The sequence below is a fragment of the Vidua chalybeata genome, chromosome 9, assembly GCF_026979565.1.
Source record: "Vidua chalybeata isolate OUT-0048 chromosome 9, bVidCha1 merged haplotype, whole genome shotgun sequence".
Lineage (NCBI taxonomy): Eukaryota > Metazoa > Chordata > Aves > Passeriformes > Viduidae > Vidua > Vidua chalybeata.
In genome coordinates, this window is record NC_071538.1 from 3,571,261 (window position 1) to 3,589,145 (window position 17,885).

The 17,885-nt window shown below is 49.4% G+C and overlaps 2 protein-coding genes across 4 annotated transcripts in view; both read right to left on the bottom strand.

Annotated features, from left to right (window-relative positions):
• Positions 1 to 96: 96 nt before the first annotated feature.
• Positions 97 to 7,515, bottom strand: TOR3A (torsin family 3 member A). 2 transcript variants are annotated; one of them, XM_053949934.1, is made up of 6 exons: positions 6,804 to 7,515; positions 6,322 to 6,435; positions 5,418 to 5,683; positions 4,670 to 4,845; positions 2,604 to 2,728; positions 97 to 1,494 (listed from the first exon to the last, which is right to left on the bottom strand). In XM_053949934.1, the coding sequence occupies exons 1-6, from the start codon at positions 7,111 to 7,113 to the stop codon at positions 1,466 to 1,468; spliced, it is 1,020 nt and encodes a 339-aa protein (XP_053805909.1). In that variant the 5' UTR covers positions 7,114 to 7,515; the 3' UTR covers positions 97 to 1,465. The 2 variants fall into 2 exon arrangements, with proteins under 2 accessions (XP_053805909.1, XP_053805908.1); XM_053949933.1 differs by having other exon boundaries at positions 97 to 2,168; positions 6,804 to 7,510.
• Positions 7,516 to 8,124: 609 nt separating this feature from the next.
• Positions 8,125 to 17,885, bottom strand: part of FAM20B (FAM20B glycosaminoglycan xylosylkinase) — a 28,649-nt gene continuing 18,888 nt past the window's right edge. The window contains exons 7-8 of one of the 2 annotated variants that reach the window (XM_053950732.1): positions 15,627 to 15,686; positions 8,125 to 8,632 (exon numbers count right to left, since the gene is read on the bottom strand). In XM_053950732.1, the coding sequence (XP_053806707.1) occupies positions 8,617 to 8,632; positions 15,627 to 15,686 (76 nt within the window). In that variant the 3' untranslated portion in view covers positions 8,125 to 8,616. Of the gene's footprint in view, positions 8,633 to 10,052; positions 13,538 to 15,626; positions 15,687 to 17,885 lie in introns of those variants that run through there. The other variant, XM_053950731.1, reaches the window with a different exon arrangement.

A 17,885-nucleotide genomic window follows, 5' to 3' on the forward strand; every position in this document is an offset into this window, starting at 1 on the left:
TCCCCTTAATGAATATTTGAAGCTGTTCAGTCCTAACCAGAAGCTCTTGAATTTGGGTAGAAAAAATTGTTAAAAAGAGAAACAATTTAATTCCACCAGGTTGCAAGAAAATCAGTATCTTTATTTATGCAGTATCTATTTAGAACCAAACTGTTGCCCTGGCACGGTAAGAGAGCAGCTCTTGCTGTTGTGGGGCTGGTCAGAGCTGACCCAAATGTGACACACATGCTCGTGATCCAGCAGAGTGCAGCTCTTGCCTTGCCCTCCTCAATGTCTCCACCACCTCCCTCAGCTGAACACTTCTTGACATTTAGAAAAAATCCCGGGTTATCCTGGCTTGCACACACAACCTTTTGGCTACTAACCTTCAGCACACAGCTTGCTGAACTTTCTGCCCAGGTGCCCAAACACACACCCAGTTGTGTCCTGTGAGGCAGCAGCCTCCCTGCCCCAGCTGGCGGCGTCACCCCGATGGTTCCCAGGTTTCTGACACCTGAATTAACCATAAACCAAGTCTCAGAAATGCCTGATCCTGGCACAGCCCAAAGGTCCATTCCACACAGCAGGGCTAAGCCACCTGCACTAGCTGAGCAGTGGGAGAGCAGCTGGCTCATCTCCGCCTTGGACTGTGAAGCCTCCTGAGATAACGGAGCCAGCATGACTGGAGGGAAGCAGGGACTCAAAGTCTGCAGGGCTCGGACGTGTCTGCCTGGTCAATCTTTCCCAGAGGTCACACTGCTCAGCACTGGCACCGCAAAATCGGTCAGAGCTTAAAATAGATCAAAGGTCCCTTCGTGGGGGTGGCTGGGAAGCCCAGCCCTGTCCTTGGCAGGGGATGTTTCACTCCTTGCCAGCACAGCCCCGTTGGAAGGGAGTTTTGACCCAGAGGTCACAGAGTGATTCCTGTAACACTGATGAAATTTTTTGGAGCTGCTGCAACACACTTATCACCTGGCGAGTACCCGACAGCAAACAGCCCCTTGTGATAATACTAATAAAAAAAAAAAAAAAAAAAAAAAATAATAATAATAATGCTGATACCAGCCAAAAAGCCACAGCATGAAATGTACTGAAGAGAAAAACAAAAAAAGGAAAAAAACCAAGCTTTTACTGCATCCATGAAAACTCACGTTCAGCTGCAGCCTGATGCTTCAGCTACCATCCTCCTCACCTGCCCTTCACCTTTGGGCAGAAGAGTTCTCTTCCGTTTTTTGGTTTCGCAGTGAAGGAAACGGGCTCTTCACCAACCTGCTTAGTAAAATAACTGCAGCAGAAGTTCCCCTCATCCCCGCAGCTGCTTCCATACAACGGAAGAAGTGGACACTCCAAGGTGAGAGCTATGGATTTGGCATCTCCAGAGGAAATTATTCAGTCTTTTTCTCCCTGCACAGACTACGATCCTGGCCCGTGGGTCCCTGAGCAGCAGACACCATAGACAGGCATGAGAGCAACAGAGGGAAAAAACTCAACTCCAGCAAAAGAGTTCTGGGTGATCTAGTAAAATGACAGAGAAAAATGGGGATGGGGATGTGGCTTCGGCCACACTGTCCCAACAGAACCAGCCTGTCCAAGGCCTCCCTTCTCCACACAGCAACAAACCAAGAACTTGGACATTCCCAGTCCCCACTCACATGGAACAGCATCTGTCAGCAGAACCACATCACCCCTCCAGCTAAAATAAGGGACTTAGAACATCAGACAGGCTCCAAAAGCAGCCAAGCACAGGCTGTCCCCATATTCCAGGAGTAAGGGATGCACCTCCTTCGCTGCAACAGCTCTGGGAGTAATGGGGAGTTTAAGTCTCTGGTAAGTCCCTGTGCAAGTGCCTGGCTGGGTCATCTGCCTCTGACCCTGTGTCAAGAGAGCAGCTCCTAGAGTGCAGAACCAACTTCAGCACAGGTCTGGTCCCCCTGGTGTTCAAGGAAGGAAATAATTTATGCGCTGGGGCACGGATTTGCAGCCCTGTGCAGAGAAAAGCTTCTCCTCTTTGGGGACAAACACCATCATCTGGGCCACCTGGTCGAGCGTTGCCTCGGTGTAGGGAAGCCCACGGGCCAGGAAGGCATCCCGTGCACAGAGCTTCACGTGGTGATACTCCAGAGGCAGGAACGGCACCACGAAATCAATCAGGTTCTCTCTGAGGAGCTGGCTGTGGGCATAACTGTTCTCTGGAGCAGAGCACAAGACAAGGCAAACTCAGAAGCTTCACCTGAGAGCACGATCCCTCTGTGAGGCTAGGCTTGGCTCCAAGGGGCTCATCCAGTGGGACCCACTTGTACAGAGCTGCTCAGCACTCTGAGCACAGAGCATCTCTAAGAGTCACACCAAGAGATGCCCGGAGCCCCAGAGAAGCCTCAGCAGTGCCCTGTGAGGTTGAGCTACCTCTTGCCCCCAGCCATTTTTAGGGCCGAAGGGGGCCTGAAGGCCCCTTGTCTCAGAGACCAAGGATGGGGCTCTTATTATCAACAACCCTGGGCGGGGGTGGAGCGAGGGCTTGTTCCCCCAGGCACAGCCCTGTGTGGCACATGGTGCATGGGACACTGCAGAGGGGCAGCCCTGCAGGCAGCCTGCCCACAGCCCCCCCGAGCAAGCCCAGCTCTTACCTGCAGCCTCCTGCAGCTCCAGCCGCAGCCGCTGCTCCAGGAGCTCCAAGGAGATCTCCTCCCGTGCCCGGCCGGCTCGCCAGAAGTCCAGGGCCACCTCATTGATGGTGTTGCCACCAAGATTGCTGTGGACACAAGGAAGTCACTCAAGATTTCCCCCAGAGGTGAACTGCTGAGAGCTGCCAGCACCTTCCCTGCAGACAGGCCCCAGCAGTTCTGTTGGCAACAAAGGATTTGCTGTCTAGGATCAGCACATGGACAGCCAGCCTTCTTCCCAAAGAGCCCTTTCCATAGGTATCCATGCAGCTGTCTGCCATCCTGCCAGCTCAGACCCAGGGGCAGCAGAGTCCTCCATCTCCCTCAGTCCCCTGTCCTGGCTTGGGAAGCCATCAACCTCTCAGGTGACACTTGGCTCTACACCAAACGTTGAACAAACCACCACAAAGTCCAGGTTAAAGGGCAGAGCACATGGCAGGAATCCCACTGGAAGTAAAGGTCCAGGGCAGGGATTCAAGTGGCAGCTGAGGACTTGGCAAAGCATCCTCTGCCCATGGGACAAAGCAGCAGCACAGCTCCCACCTAAGGGCTCTTCTGAACACCTATGGGAGCAGCTCTGTGGTGGGGTTTGCAAGATTCTAGCAGCTGTTGAGGGTCCCAGGACAGCCCTACACCTTGGAAAGCAGGTCCAGGAAAAGTGTCCCCCCTCCCCAGGCACTGGTGAGGGGCTTGCCCCCAGCCTTGAATGCCTTGGTGAAGTGGGAACCAGTGGAGGCAGAGCTTGTGTGGGTGGGAGGCAGAGAGGCAGGGGGAGGCACAGATCTTGCATCCCATCCTCATGTCAGAGGCTCTGGACCCCAAATGGAAGGCAGGGAAAATTAGAAAGCTGCCACTGTTTCCCACCATGCCCCACCCCTTGTCAGGGAGAAAACAGCTTGTACTGATCCTGCTCCCAACCCAAACAGCCCCTTTTGGCTGGACAGGCAGCCAGTCCTGCCCCATCTGTAGGACCGTGCCAGTGTCACAGGAGCCCTGAGGCAGAGCCATCCCTCCTAAAGCAGGTCAGTGTCACACACTGCCACCAGGAATGATGGAAGCCCTGGGATTACACACTGTTCAAGGCACCCTGCTCCCCTCTGCTTGCTGACAGTGTCCATTCCTGACCTTCATGGCTTGCCAAGCAGGACACCAGGTCAGCCCCATGCAGCTGGCAGCACGTCCACCCCGTGCTGAGCAACAGGGCAGGACCTGCCCCTTCCACCACGGCTCCTTACACGCAGGAGGGACCAGAGTGTGGCGAGTTCCACGGGCACTGACTGGGCACACAGACAGGTCCTCCACAGGCAGGGAAACCTCTCTGAGGGAACCACCAAGCTTGGAGGTTGGAACACTTGCCTGGATGGTGGGAGGTGGAAGAGGAATGCTCTGCTCACCTCCAACCACTGGGAACAGCTTATGCCAGAGCCAAGCTCAAGGTTGCAATTCCTAAACTGAAGTGGGACCAAGATGCTTTTGGGGCACTTTAGTCAGATGCTTGCCTCACATCCTGGTTTTGAGATGCCCCATTTCTCCCTCCAGCTGCATCCCACACAGAGACAGTGCTGGGGTGCACATGTGCCTAACTCCTGGGAAAGGAACCAACTAAACCAGGCTGTGCTGATGCCAGGATCAGCCTCACAGCACCTCAGTCTGCAGCCACAGCCAGGCACTGGAAACTCTCCAGCTCCTAACAGTGCATGGGAACTTCCAACCAAGACCTTCAGCCCCAGCTCAGCTCCCTGGAGGGTGACATCTGCTCAGCTGGGCAGGGTGACACTTTGTTAACTTACTGTGCTTCCCTGCCTCCAAATCTAGACTCTGGCTCAGATGTCCCAACTCAGCTGGACCTCAGCTCCTCCTGCAGATGCCTTGTTCCCAGGGAGGATGCCCAGCATCCATAGGTAAAACTGAACATGGAGGCAACCACCACGAGGGAACAAAGCATCTGTGTCCTCCCCTGCATCACACACCTCTGGGGATAAACACCATTAATTGGTTCCTCCCCATCCCTTCAGGGGACCAGAAATCACCTGAGGAAGATGAAGATGGATCTCTGCTGATCCACCTGGCCCTTGCTGCCGTGTTGAGCCATGAAGGGCTTGATGGCATCCAGGAGGTTGGAGTGCAGCTTCTCAGCCTCGTCGAAGATGAGCAGGGCCTGCCTGCAGCGCTGCAGGGTCTCGCTGATCTGCCTCTGCAGCTGGGCCTGCACAGCGGCAGCGAGGAGAGTCAGGAGCCCCCAGGCTGCTCTGGGATCACCCAGTCAGGCATCACAGCTGCTCCATCTCCTCCCACCCAGCAGGACAGGGCAGAGAACAGGAAAAGCAAAGGCAGGAAGATGAGTGAGGTGAGGTAGATTAGTTTAGGAAGTGAAGGAAAGAGGAAAGAAAGACATCAAGTGATGCAAAGGCAGCCACCCATCCTGCCACAAACAGACTGATGCCCAGCCAGTCTCTGAGCAATGGCTTCCTGCCCCTAAACCCCCCTCCTTGCAGCTTTTACTCCTGAGCATGGCAGTAAATGACATGGAATATCCCTTTGGCACTAGGACTCAGCTCTTTGGTGTGTCCCAAACTTCTTGTACTGACCTCAGGGGCTGAGTGGGAGAGGGGTGGAGGCCTTGAGGCTGCACAAGCACTGCTCAGCAGTAACCAGCCAGTGCTGTGGGATGTAGTTTCACTCACAAACCCAAGGCACAGCCCCACATGGGCTGCTGGGAAGGACATGAACTCCAGCCCAGCCCAGCTCACTGGACCATCTTGTGTTGTTGGCTCTCACCTTGTAGGAGTCCACGTAGTTGTGATGTGGGAAGTGGAGGAGGGACACGAACACCCTGACACAGTCACTCCTCAGCCCGTCCCGGTACAGGTGACTGGCCACCATCCGAGCCACAAAGTTCTTCCCTGTGCCAGACCAGCCATGGAAGGACAGGACCAGAGCCTTGCGGGGCCGTGGGTTCTGCAGGAACCCCTGCACCGCCTGCACCACCACATCCTTAGCCAGGTGCTGCCCATGGAGCTGCCCACTGAAGTCTGCCTCCAGCCCTGCACAGAGAGAGCATGAGCTCAGCCTCCACCTGCCAGGACAGCTACTGCAGGTGGGAGTAAGAGGAGAAAACGTGGCAGGGCTGCCTGGCCAAGAGGACTGTGAAGTGACATTAAAGCCACAGGCTGCCTGTGCCCTGCCTACATCAGCCTCTGGCACCAAAAAGACACAAATCTTCCACGGACTCCTTTTTTTCTTTAGGAAAAGGCAGAGATGCTTGGCAGCTGCAGAGAGCACCAATGCCCAAAGGCCCTCCCAAGCTCCCAGCACAGGGTTTGCATACCAGGAGTCTCAGGGACAGCAAAACACAAAGACATCTACTCATGGCTTACACACAGGTAAGTGTGCCCTCCCGACCTAGGGCAGGGCTCTGGGCCAGTTTGGATCCCACTATATGTGCCTGGAAGCTCTGGGATGCAGGCAGGGCTCGTGGCAAGCTGGAGCAGATACGCTGTGCAGTAAGGAACAAATTATCTTTGGCCTCAGAACTTCAGAAGGGACACAGGACTGAGCTCAGCTTCATCCTCCCACAGCTCAGCACCCTACCCAGAAAAGCCCTTTACTAACATCACTTTGTAGAACACACTTTAACAGGAAAAAAGCCTCAAAACAAGCCACACAAGCACTACAGCCCTACCTGTGATGTTGTTGATTATCCTGCAGTCTCCTGTCTCACAGCACTTGCCAAAACTGCAATACCAGGCAGAGAGGATCTCCAGGTAATCCTGGCCCACCAGAGGAAAGCCCCAGCCTGGAAACGAGAGCAGAATGAGCAGAGAGGTGCCAGGAAAGGCTTTTTTACGTTTTGGGCTTAGCTGAGCCCTATTACAGCAATCTTCTCTCAGGTGCACGCACTCAGCCATGTCCCTGCGGGCAGCCCTGGCTGTGCGGAGGGACAATGAGCTCGGAACCGGCAGCAGCCGGTTCGAGAGGGCTCCAATGCCCAAGAAGTGCAAGAGCACTCCCCTCATCCCGGGGAATGCCAAGGAGGGAGATGCCGGGGCAGGAACCCTCGGGAAGGAAGGGCAGCGCCACAGGAACCGGGGCCACAGCAGGGTGTCCGGACCTGCTGCTCCTTCCTGGGCACGGGAGAGGGAGAGAACAGAGCGAAGTGCTTACCTGGGATGGGACTGGCCTCTCGCTCTTCTTGCTGTTTCTCCTCCTCCTCGCAGCCCTCCTGCCACACCTTGCACGCCAGGTACTGCCAATACTGCTTGGAGAGAGCACTCACAGCTCCCAGATGTTTCTTCACGGTTTCGTACCTCACCCTGCCCCAGGGTCCCCCCTCCGGGACGGCTCCCTGCTCCTCTGCCCAGGGCGCCCGGGGCGGTGGCGTTGTCCCGGGGCTGCCCGAGCCGCCCAGGAGCAGCAGCAGCACCAGCACGCAGCAGCTGAGCCCGCGGGGAGCCGGGAGCCTGGCCTGGCCCATGGCAGCGATGCGGGCCCCGGGAATGGAGCGGGCCCGGCCCGGCTCCGCTGGGACCCGCAGCCCGGCCCGGCCCGAGCTGATCTCACTTCCTGAGGCGTCGCTGGGCAGCAGCCGCGGGCGGTGCCGGCCCCAGCCAGACGCGGCTTCCCTGTCGCCGTCCCAGCCACGGGGACGTGACAAAAGCCGAGCCCGTGGCCGAGCAGAGGCTCCGAGCCCGCCCCGCGCCCGGCCGGCCCTGGCTGGGAGGGGAAGGAGCTGGGGAGAGCGCCGGGGAGGCTCCCGGACACCCCCGCAGAGCTGCGGCACCACAACGAGCGCCTGGGGACGCGAATAATCTGGTTTTTAAAGTAGCCCAGGCTCGGCCGAGGTTTTGCAGCCACGGACGCAAGAGCAAATGGCAGCTGTTCGTCGGTGTCTTTTCAAAGGGAACACAAAAATAAGAGGCGAAGAAATAAAAACAAGGGAGCAGCGGGGGAGCAGCATGGCTGTTCAAGCTGCGTTTGCTGCCTGTTATCCTGATATCCTAACTGAGACCAAGGCCAAAATGCTTTGGAAATGGAAAGGATTTCAAGGTTATCCCACATGCTCAGAAAAAGTAAAAAATAAAAGTAAGAAGGATCATAAATAGAATTAATCCAGCCTGGTCTGGGTGGATGCAGCCCAGGCGTGGAGCAGAGTGCATCACCATCTACAGGTGCCTGGAAATATTACACAGCAGCATTTCACATACCGGCAGTAGCAAACCGGCCCCTTCAGCTACAAAAACAGTGAGGCTGAAACCTGAACACCACTGGCAACAATTTAAACAGAACTAAAAATCGTGCATTAACGAAATAAATTAAAACTCAAACTTGCGGTATTCATAGCAAAATAAACTGCTGTCAGCCTTCCTGAAAACTAGTTGAGGCACCTCAAGCATTTTTTTATGCAGATATATAAAAAAATGGATAGCTGAAACATTCAAACTTTGCCCACCAAGGATAACTGCTCTAGTTGAAAAGGGTTTATTAAAAGGGACAAATGCTGTAAAAAAATAGATGGTTACGTGTTTCAAAAATTTGAAGGATAAACTGACTCTCCAACACTGCACCAGATCATGGTATAACTCCTGGGATGTCAGCCTTGCCCAAGTGCAGCACATAGTAAAAGCCAGAAGGAAAAACAGTTCTTTAGGCACAGGATGCCCAGAGAAGCTGTGTCTGCCCCAGCCCTGGAAGTGTCCAAGGCCAGGCTGGGCCTTGGAGCAACCTGGTCTCGTGGAAGATGTCCCTGCTTATGGCAGGGGCTTGGAAGCACATGGTTTTTTTTCCTTCCTCTGCTGAAACCCAAACTGCAGTTTGCTGATCTTGAGGTGAGGCTGGCAGCAGAGGCAGCTGCAGGGACCTGCACAGCCTTAGAGTTGATGGGAGGATGCTCAGCTTGTCACTCACAGCTGCTTATTCCCAGCAGTTGGTCCTGGTGAGCAGCAAGCACCTGATTAAGGCTCCACCACCTCGGCTCAGCTCAGCTCAGGTGCCATCTGAAGAGAAAACAGCACCACAAGACATGGTGGTGGCTTATTCCACACCCCAATGCAGCTCAGGAGAAGCAAACACTCAGATGGAACCTCACAATCCAGAATTTAATTTACAGGCTCTCCAGGGAAATGCCATGCACCCATCTTTTAGTTTTTAAATAAAAGGAAGATCTAGAATAAAGGGTATGAGAGGAGTCCTTTCCCCTCCTTCCTTTTCCCCCACAAAATTCCTATCTATCCCCAGTCTTTTAAAAATATTGAGATTCTACAAAGAACAAATCACCAGTCCCACACTTGGGATATATGAACTAAGAACTTATTTTCCTAATTTTTAGATTAAAAAAAAAAAATAGAGGGAAAGATTTGGGGACTTCAGGGAAAGTGCTTATTTTCAACCCCCTTTGGTTCTCCATTGGCTCAAAGTTGTTTGTGTTAATTCTTTTGTAAAACTACATTCATTACATAATCAGAAACACTAAAATCTCCCAGTTATACAAATTCTCACTCTGTTACTATGGCAAACCACTCCAAAAATACAGAGCAGCAGCACAACAAAGTGCTTGGAACAACAGCTCTCAACTGCCAGTTTCTGCCTGTCAGACCTTAAAAGCATCTGTAGCTGTTGAACTGTTCATACACAAGCAAGAATCCTGTCCTGCTCCCTGAGCAAACTGGCACCTCAAAAATAGAGATGGAGGAAAGGAAAAGTTACTGTCAGCACACAATGCTAGGAAACAAAAAAAACCCCAGAATATCCTCCCCCACAAAACCCTCAAAATAACCCCCAGAAAGCAGTTCTTGCAGAATTCAACAATGCTGAAATCTGAAGTTTCAAGTGAGAAACTTTAGTTTAAAGAAAAACACATTTCACACCACCAGTTGATGCTACAGAGCAGGTCAAAGATCCCTGAATTCAGAAGTACTTCACCTCCTGCCTCTGAAACACTCCCTGTTGGGGCATTAAGAAAAACTCTGCTGCAGCCCGAGTAAAGCTCAGCTCCCAGGGAGAGCAGTGACCTGCCCATCCCAATAAAAGCTCAGCAAAGGCAGCCACAAGCACTTGCCAGCTCTACAGCCACCCCTCACAACCCCTCACAACCCAGTTCCACGGAACCAGCTCCTGGGACACTGCCAAGGGCTCAGCTCACGTGCCCAGCAGATGCAGGGCCACGGGATACATGGGCAGACGACCACCTCAATCTAGGAGTGTTTTATTTCTGTAACCCTTTGGGACACTCTCGTTACCTACAAGGCTCTGGCAAACAAGCTGCATTTTTTAGATATACATGACTGGAGTAAATGCCATTGACAACCATTAGCAGAGGAGTAACTGGGAGACAGCAGCAGCAAAACACTTCACACATTCAGCCCACCACATGTTGGAACTCGAGAGAGACAGGGGAGGGAGGGAGAGACTTAGGCAATCCATCAATGTTGCTTTATTAAAATCGTTATTCACACAATGTTGCTTTATGTGGGATCTGACCCCGGGGTATAGGAGTAGAAAGTCCTGATTGCATTCTGTTTGCTTATTAGCAACTCCATTTGTGCAGCAGCTCCCAGGGGCCTCCTCTGGTACATCCTCGAGGGGAGTCTGTTTCCAGCATCCTGCTCCAGCTGCTGCAGTAAATAAATTACCTTCTTAATAAATTAGTACTTTTGAGTTGAAGTTTGTTTGGCAAGACACACTCCAGTTCATCAGCTGCTGGAAGAAGAGCTGACTCGAGTGTCTCCTCCCTCTGATGGCTGACTTGGGAAGGAGGAGGTAAATAGCAGATGGCTGATGAGGCTCTTTAATTAGTTCTTGATTTCTGTGCTTCCAGTGCTCTGATGTCACTGATAACCATGACACAACCAGTGTGTAACATCTGGGGCCAGTGGGTGACACATGCACAGTGAACAAGAATCAGAAGGTGTCTGGAAAACCTCCTCCACAGAGCACCTGCCTTGCAAACAGTGTTATTCTTCAGATTCAAGCAGACCCTGTTGGTACGTGGATGCTGCTCATTTCCTTTGCAATGGTTACAATTTAAAATCTCTCAGGGTTCTGTGTTCAAGCAGAACGACCATCACTGCCAAAAGGGCAGAAATTGTCACAAGGCCAAAACCAGATCTTCCTGATTTTGGTTTAAGAGAGGAATTTATTTTTCTTTCCTGATGCAGAACACCAACCTCCAGTAGTGTTTACAGCAACCAGAAACATCAATATCACAAATAAAAAAAACAATCCCAAAAAACAACCATTTCTTGCTTCCTTCTATTGATAATGCTGGACTTCATGCCCTTTGTCCACAAGTAAACCAAAATAAACCAATACCCTGCTTTCAATCTTTAACATTTATACTGGGAAAAAACACATCCCCAGGTTCCATCTGACAGCAAAAGCTTTAGCTTAGAGCAATATGTAAGTCCTCAACACTAATTTAATTTCAAAGACTGAAAGATCTTTTTTGGAGCCATTAAATCAAATGTAAATATCAAGAGTGATCATATAGAAATCAAATATTAAATTTTGGTAGATCCCTCCCAAAACATTAAGAACTCATGTTTAAGCTCAAAGAGAAGAATATGCTTTTAGAAATGCTACAAGCCACCAATCATGTACTTCACTATCTCCTCTTTGGGTAAGTAATCTGAAATTTCCTGGGAAACATCTTAAACCAGCACTTGCTCCTGCCCCACAGGCACCACCCACAGCTTCTAAATCATGTTCTGTTATCAGGTGATAGAGGCACGAGCTTCAGTGTCCTCAAAGCTGGCTGTGTGTCACCATCCTGACTAAGAACTCCAGTAACTCACTCCAGATCCCATCCCATCATCTCACTGCTCTATGGCATCTATGACTCTGGCCAAGTCCAGAAGAGAGCAAGAATAACACAGAATTCAGTCTCAGGTAAACAGTCAGATTCTACTTTCAAGATACTCTGCTCATGCAATGAGAAAAAGACTTCAAGAAAATAAACCAATGCCTGCATTTTTCAGATAAACTCTCTCCCTGACACCTCCTGGATCAGGTGTGGCCAAGGTGCAAGAACAGAAAACAGCTCTTTACCTGCCTGCCACACTGCAGTCAGAGAAATCCCGACAGGAAAATCAAGGAAAAGGGCTCAAACTGACATTTTGGTGCTCTCGCTCTCAAGTTCAGTAACCTGTAATCACTGGGGGAAGGGAGCTCCTTCCTTACGTTAAGGACCATGCTGGCTGAACACTGATGCAAAGCTGTTCAATTTGGAAATAGTGATGAAGCTGTTTCTCTTCTGGAGACACAAGTGAGACCTGCCCCAAGGTGATCAGTTCTATGACACAAACTCATTGGCAGCACAGGCTGCAGTGCTGAATGACAACAGGACTAGCATGAGTGCTGCAAAGCCTGCCCTGAGAAGCAACCTTTCTCTATCTATGGCAAAACCATTAATGAGGACTCCTGGATGACCATCCCAGACAGAACATTGCAGTGGAGGTTGCAGGAAGCAACTGGGGAAGGCAGAAAACCTCCTGGAAGAGGTCACAGCTTCTGAGCTCAGCCACAGCCAAACCAGGTGAACATGGGACCCCAACACTGGTGTTCCCAGAAAGCAGTGCTGAGCTGGTCACAGGGAGCAGCAGAAAGCTCTCTCAGGTGAGATGAAAAAGACAGACCACAGCTCAGGGCTGTCTGCACACCTCAGGTTACTGCTGGTGACTGGGGAAGTCCAGCAAACACCTCTTCCCCCAGTCCCACATGCCCAGAGGCTCCACAGCACTCAGGGCTCACAGTAAAGCAGTAAAGCCTGACCTCGCTACACAGAACTGCTTCCAAGGACAGATTCTGTCCTCCTCAGCTACAAGAGAATAAACATTTGGTTATAAAGGACACAGGACTGCAAGGATATTTTCTCTACTCAGACCTTGCCAGATTAATTAAAAAAAAAATGACAAGACACATGGAAACTTACTATAACCTCTTAATTATCAAGTGCTGTATAACCACCCTGTCCTCTCCCAAATCTCCAACCCTGTGGATAAACCTTTGATAGAACTTCAGCAAAACACTGAAGCATTATCACATAGAAGGCAGCCCCCTTTCCCAGCCTTTTATCAAGGAAAAGCCAAGTGAGCAGCAGAAATCCCCTCTCCCACCCCTCAGACAATCAGAAGAACATCCCACCCCTGGTGGGGGTGGCACAACTCTTCAGTCCAATAGTTATTTTATTCACCCCTGATTGTTCTCTAAAGAAGCAGTAAAATGCCCAACCAGCTCAGAGCTGATTGTGTACAACCCTGAATCAGATGAACTCGCCAGAGTATAAGGGGAAGAGAAGGGGAGGGTACTGTACTGTTCATCTCTGTTCATCCCCTCCAGATCCAGTCCACAAAGGAGTTCTGTATTCCACACGCTGCACAAGCACCCAGAGCCATTTTTATCCAGCGCAACGCCCACTGCCGGCAATGGACATGCTACAGTGGCCACGATGCCACCACGGGGGCTGAGCCATCCCAGGCCTCCTTCCCACCTCTCACTGATGCCAGCCCAAGGAAAAAGCTAGTGTCACTTCCCTTCCTCTGGCTTGGCAGCTTTCCTGTTCATGTCAGTCCATCTTGGCCACAGCCCTTCTGAACTGATTGTGCTGTTTTTCTATCACTTTTTTGTTTGTTTGTTTTTTAGAAAAGGAGTTTCATCTCGTGTTCTGCTACGATTACAAATGAGACAGAGTCATCCTGTCTTCCACCAGCACAACATCTGGTCCAAATTGGTCTGTGCACTGCTTCACTGTAGCCAGGATGCTGAGGAGCCGCTGGTCCAGGGCGTCCAGGTGAGGGGTGGAGAGCACAGGTGAGATGGGGTCATGCAACATGGCAGTTTTTAAGGCAGACTTCAGGACTCCGTTCTTCAGGTAATTCAGCCTGTTCCAGGTAGAAACCCGGATGCTGCAAAAGAAGCAAACACACATCACCACACCAGGGTCCTGCTGCATCCCACTGGGAATACTAGCTCATCAAGAATGGAGACTCATTGCAGAAGTGGGTTTGGGATAGCAGGGTCCATGTGGAACTACATCACAGACAGGATCTAATGAAACTTGAAAGTTAAAGGTGATGAAGAATCAATCTGGTGCGACATAACTCTGATGTTACACAGGAACACTTCCAGCTGAGATCACAGAAGGTCTTCAGTCCTGAGGCCTCCCAGACACAGTTTGGGAAGGAAAGAAAAAGAAGGGAAATGAACAAATTCAAACAAAGGTCACCTCAGGAAGAGCATCACTGACCAATAATGAATCACAAAGGACAAAAGGCAGTTGACCAAACTTCAAAGAAACAGAACACAGCAGTGACCTTTCCTCTTCACTGGCCACTGAGCTGGTTCATGTCAGCCCATCTCAACTCTCGTGTTCTGTGAAGTCTCTTGGGATTCTCCCCTAAATCCTTCAGGGCCAAATCTTTAGCACCGCTGGTCTAAACTCTTGGGTTTGATGGCTTCTAATAAAACCAGCAAAATAAGCAAGTGTTGTAACAAACCTACAGTTAAAACAACTATGCTAATTAATTCTTATATGGCATTTGCCTGGTACCAGAAAGAAGGAAAATCTGAAAAGCAGGAAATTGCAAAGTCTCTTACAGAGATAAACTTCTCCTCTGGTTGTATTTGGAGGAATCAAGATGACAAAGACTCCAGAAGAATCACAATAAAGCACAAAATTAAACATACGTTTAACATTAATATAGGAAAACGAAAGAATTTAAAAGTTCTTTAACTGCTCTCCATATGACTTTTAAAAGGATTTGCAGAATATAGGCCAGGTGTACTGCAACATGCAGGGAGCTGTGCTTAGTGCAAGCAAGATGAGAGCTCAGGCTTTCTGCAAAGGTCCCAGGTTTCAAAGGTCCCAGAGAATTTGGAAGACAGAACCTTTCAAGGACAAGCTTCACAGACAAGCTCCATCTGGAAGGCTTGAAGGAATTCATATTGAAGTATCAGAGTCAGGAAATTGATATCTCAGTGGTTTTTGTCATGGAGATTTTCACAGAATCCCAGAACGGCTTGGACTGGAAGGGACCTTAAAGAAATCTCATTCCACTGCCCCCTGCCATGGGCAGGGACACCTTCCACTAGATCAAGTTGTTCCAGGCCCTGTCCAACCTGGCCTTGGACATTTCCAGAGATGGGGCAGCCACAGCTTCTCTGGGCAACCTGTGCCAGGGCCTCCTCACAGGGAAGAATTTCTTCCCAATATCCCATCTAACTCTGTCCTCTGTCAGTGTGAAGTCATTCCCCCTTGTCCTGTCACTGCAGGCCCTTGTCCCAAGTCCCTCTCCAGCTCTCTTGGAGCCCCTTTAGACATTGGAAGAGGCTCTGAGGTCTCCTCAGGGCCTTCTCTTCTCCAGGTTGAACACCCCAGCTCTCAGGCTGTTCCAGAGGAGAGGTATTCCAGCCCTTGGAGCATCTATTTCCTAATGAGAAGTAGCAATGGCCTGGTAAGAGAGTGGACACAGAACAGAAATCAAAAAGTCACAGCCTCTGAAAATAACACCACAGCTCACAAGGCCAAAGCAGAAACAAAACTCTGCAAAGAAACAACAAATTTTACTTGAGAGGAGCCCCCTGAGCAGGGCTGCAGTTTTCTTTAGAAACCATGTTTGAAATGATTGAATTACCATCCTTCACTGCTGTCAGGGAGAACTCAAGCTGGGATGTGAACATTGATTTGTCAGAAGCTGGATGGGGACAGCTGCAGATGCTAAGTGCCTGTCACACTGACTCTGTGCATAGAGCTGAACCAGCGACCTGGAGGTGAGAACACTTTCTGCAGCTAACCCTCTGCCTTCATGAAAATGGATTCCTCAGCTTCTTGGGCAGTGACCAACCGTCAAACAGACAATATCTCAAAAAAGTACAGCACTGTGGACCCGAGCAAACCTTTTCAGGTTGCCAGAAGGCTCCCAAGTTAATGATACTGCAAACCTAAGGACAGCAATTACATAAGTAAAGTGAGCAGCACCTCTGTGTTTCACTTACATGCAGCACTGATAGAGAGGAGCTAAGATGCTTCTTTCATCCAGGGCAGGGTTTCCAAAGCTGAAAAGCAAAATGAAAACCAAGTGAACCAGCTGAACTCCTAAGGTTGTTCTCAACATAAAGAGCTTTGTAAAGAATTCAGAGAAATCAGTACTAGACAATTTCATGCTCCAAGAGATCAAATCCTTTAAATTAAAATATAAACAGGCCATAACCAGTCACAGATATAACTTTCATCAGCATCAGCTAAGCAGGTAAACAGAAGCAGCACAGTATACCCAGGTCTTTATCAGACCAAGACACCTCAGAAAGGCATTTCAGAGGAGTTTAGAAATGATGCAGGGGTAAGGAATAACTGGTATTCTGGGCATGCAGAATGGGAGCTTTGCCTATCTGACACAGCTGGGCAGGGAAGGAATCAAACAGCAGCAACAGTTTACTAACAAGGTGATCAACAAACATTTCAAGCCAGAAGGCTTCCATAGTATTTCAAGCTTCATCTAAACATATGCTGGATTTATTTTTCATAGTTTCATCTTCCTCACAATACTGTTTCCAACTAAGAACTTTCCCCTCAATAAAGATAAGTTGCTGTAGGGGCCTGGCATTATGCTGCCCAAATAATTCTGTTATTTGTAGCTTTAAAACTAAATAAGCTCCAGGGAAGTGGTCATGGCACCAAGGAGTATCTGCTCTTACTCACATGCTTTAGTTTTAGGTAGCCCTGTAAGAAACAAGGAGTTGGGGTCAATGATCCTTATGGGTCCCTCCCAAATTGAGTTCTACCATGGTTCTATGAAAAACTGTCCCCTACCCATTATTTCAAAGGAGCTGAAAGTAATTTAAAATTTTAATATAAATAAATTACTTAAAATTTCAAGAAAACAATTTACTGTCAGCCTGCAAAGCCCCACCAAAAAAATTTTCATAATGCCATAGGAAAGTACCATAACAAAAGGAGTTGACCATCAAACCCCATATTCACTTCCAATGACTAATCCATTACCTTCCTTCCTCCTAGCACATTGTCAGTGAGGAACAGAAAGAGCATTTTTGCCAAATTCACCTAAAGCAGCAGTAATTAAGCAGTCCCAAGGTGGAATGCATCCTGCTGTCATACTGGAGTATTACTGAACAGGCTGATGACAGGAAGGATGGATGAAAAGATGGAAGGAATCCACTATACAAAAGATAAGTGGGAAAAGAAAGGTAACTCCAAGCCTTCCAAGGATCTCCAAGGTCTCAAGTGCTGTGTACACTTGGTACAAGTGGTGTGCAAAGCCAGAGCAGAGCCTGCCATAGGAACTGCTGGATCTTCACAGAAGGGATACTCACTGCCATTGCACATAGGAGTGCCCACCAGAAAAATAAATCATCCAGAATTGCTGGACTAAATTATGAGAAAGGCAAGTAGATGACCTTTATGGTTTTAAGAAAAATTAATCAAATTGTTATGATTTAAATAAGGGTGTGTCTTCAATATGATTTTTAACCTAAACTATAGTGGACAACATACAAAAAAACTATAGCAAGGGCAGAAGAACTCATATTCTAAACACATTTTTAAAACATTTTTGTTCAGGTAAGAATTAATGTCCACATTTAGAACATCATCATTTTTGTGTTTGGTATCATTTCTACCTCTATTCTAACCTTTTAACCTTTCAAAGCCAGAGTAGGTATATCCAGAAGGCAGGGAATGCCAAATTATTCAGAAACACATTTTAGAAAGATCTGTTTTTATTAAAGCACTCACTTATACTGACTGGCGATAAATAAAAAAGCCAAAGTTTTCAATCTTCCCTTAATTAAAAGCCTAAAAGGAAAGGGCATTTCTGGGGATAGGAGGAGAGACTTGAGCAAACGTTTGAAAGTTGCTTTTGGAAATACTGTGTTAATTGGGGAGTTTCGTAGCTTGAGTAGGACTTTGCCAAGACAGAAGAGTATCTAGAGCACAGGGTAGAATCTTAAGAGTCCTGGAATGGTTTGGGTTGGAAGAGCTGGGTTAAAGCTCATCTTGTTCCACCACCCTGCCATAGGCAGGGACACCTCCCACTAGACCAGGTTGCTCCAAGCCCCATCCAACCTGTCCTTGGACACTTCCAGGGATGGGGCAGCCACAGCTTCTCTGAGCAACCTGTGTCAGGGCCTCCCCACCCTCAGAGGGAAGAATTGCTTCTACTATCTCATCTAAACCCACTTTCTTTCAGTTTGAATCCATTCCCCCTTGTCCTGTCAGCACCACAGCCTTTGAAGGGT

What these genes read in the sequence shown, in the direction of transcription:
- TOR3A (XM_053949933.1), bottom strand. Translation starts at nt 7,113, where the DNA reads ATGGGCCAGGCCAGGCTCCCGGCTCCCCGCGGGCTCAGCTGCTGCGTG. An exon ending in GATAATCAACAACATCACAG is followed by an intron (nt 5,684 to 6,321) that starts GTAGGGCTGTAG and finishes CTCTCTGTGCAG; the next exon opens with GGCTGGAGGCAGACTTCAGT. An exon ending in ACTACGTGGACTCCTACAAG is followed by an intron (nt 4,846 to 5,417) that starts GTGAGAGCCAAC and finishes GCCGCTGTGCAG; the next exon opens with GCCCAGCTGCAGAGGCAGAT.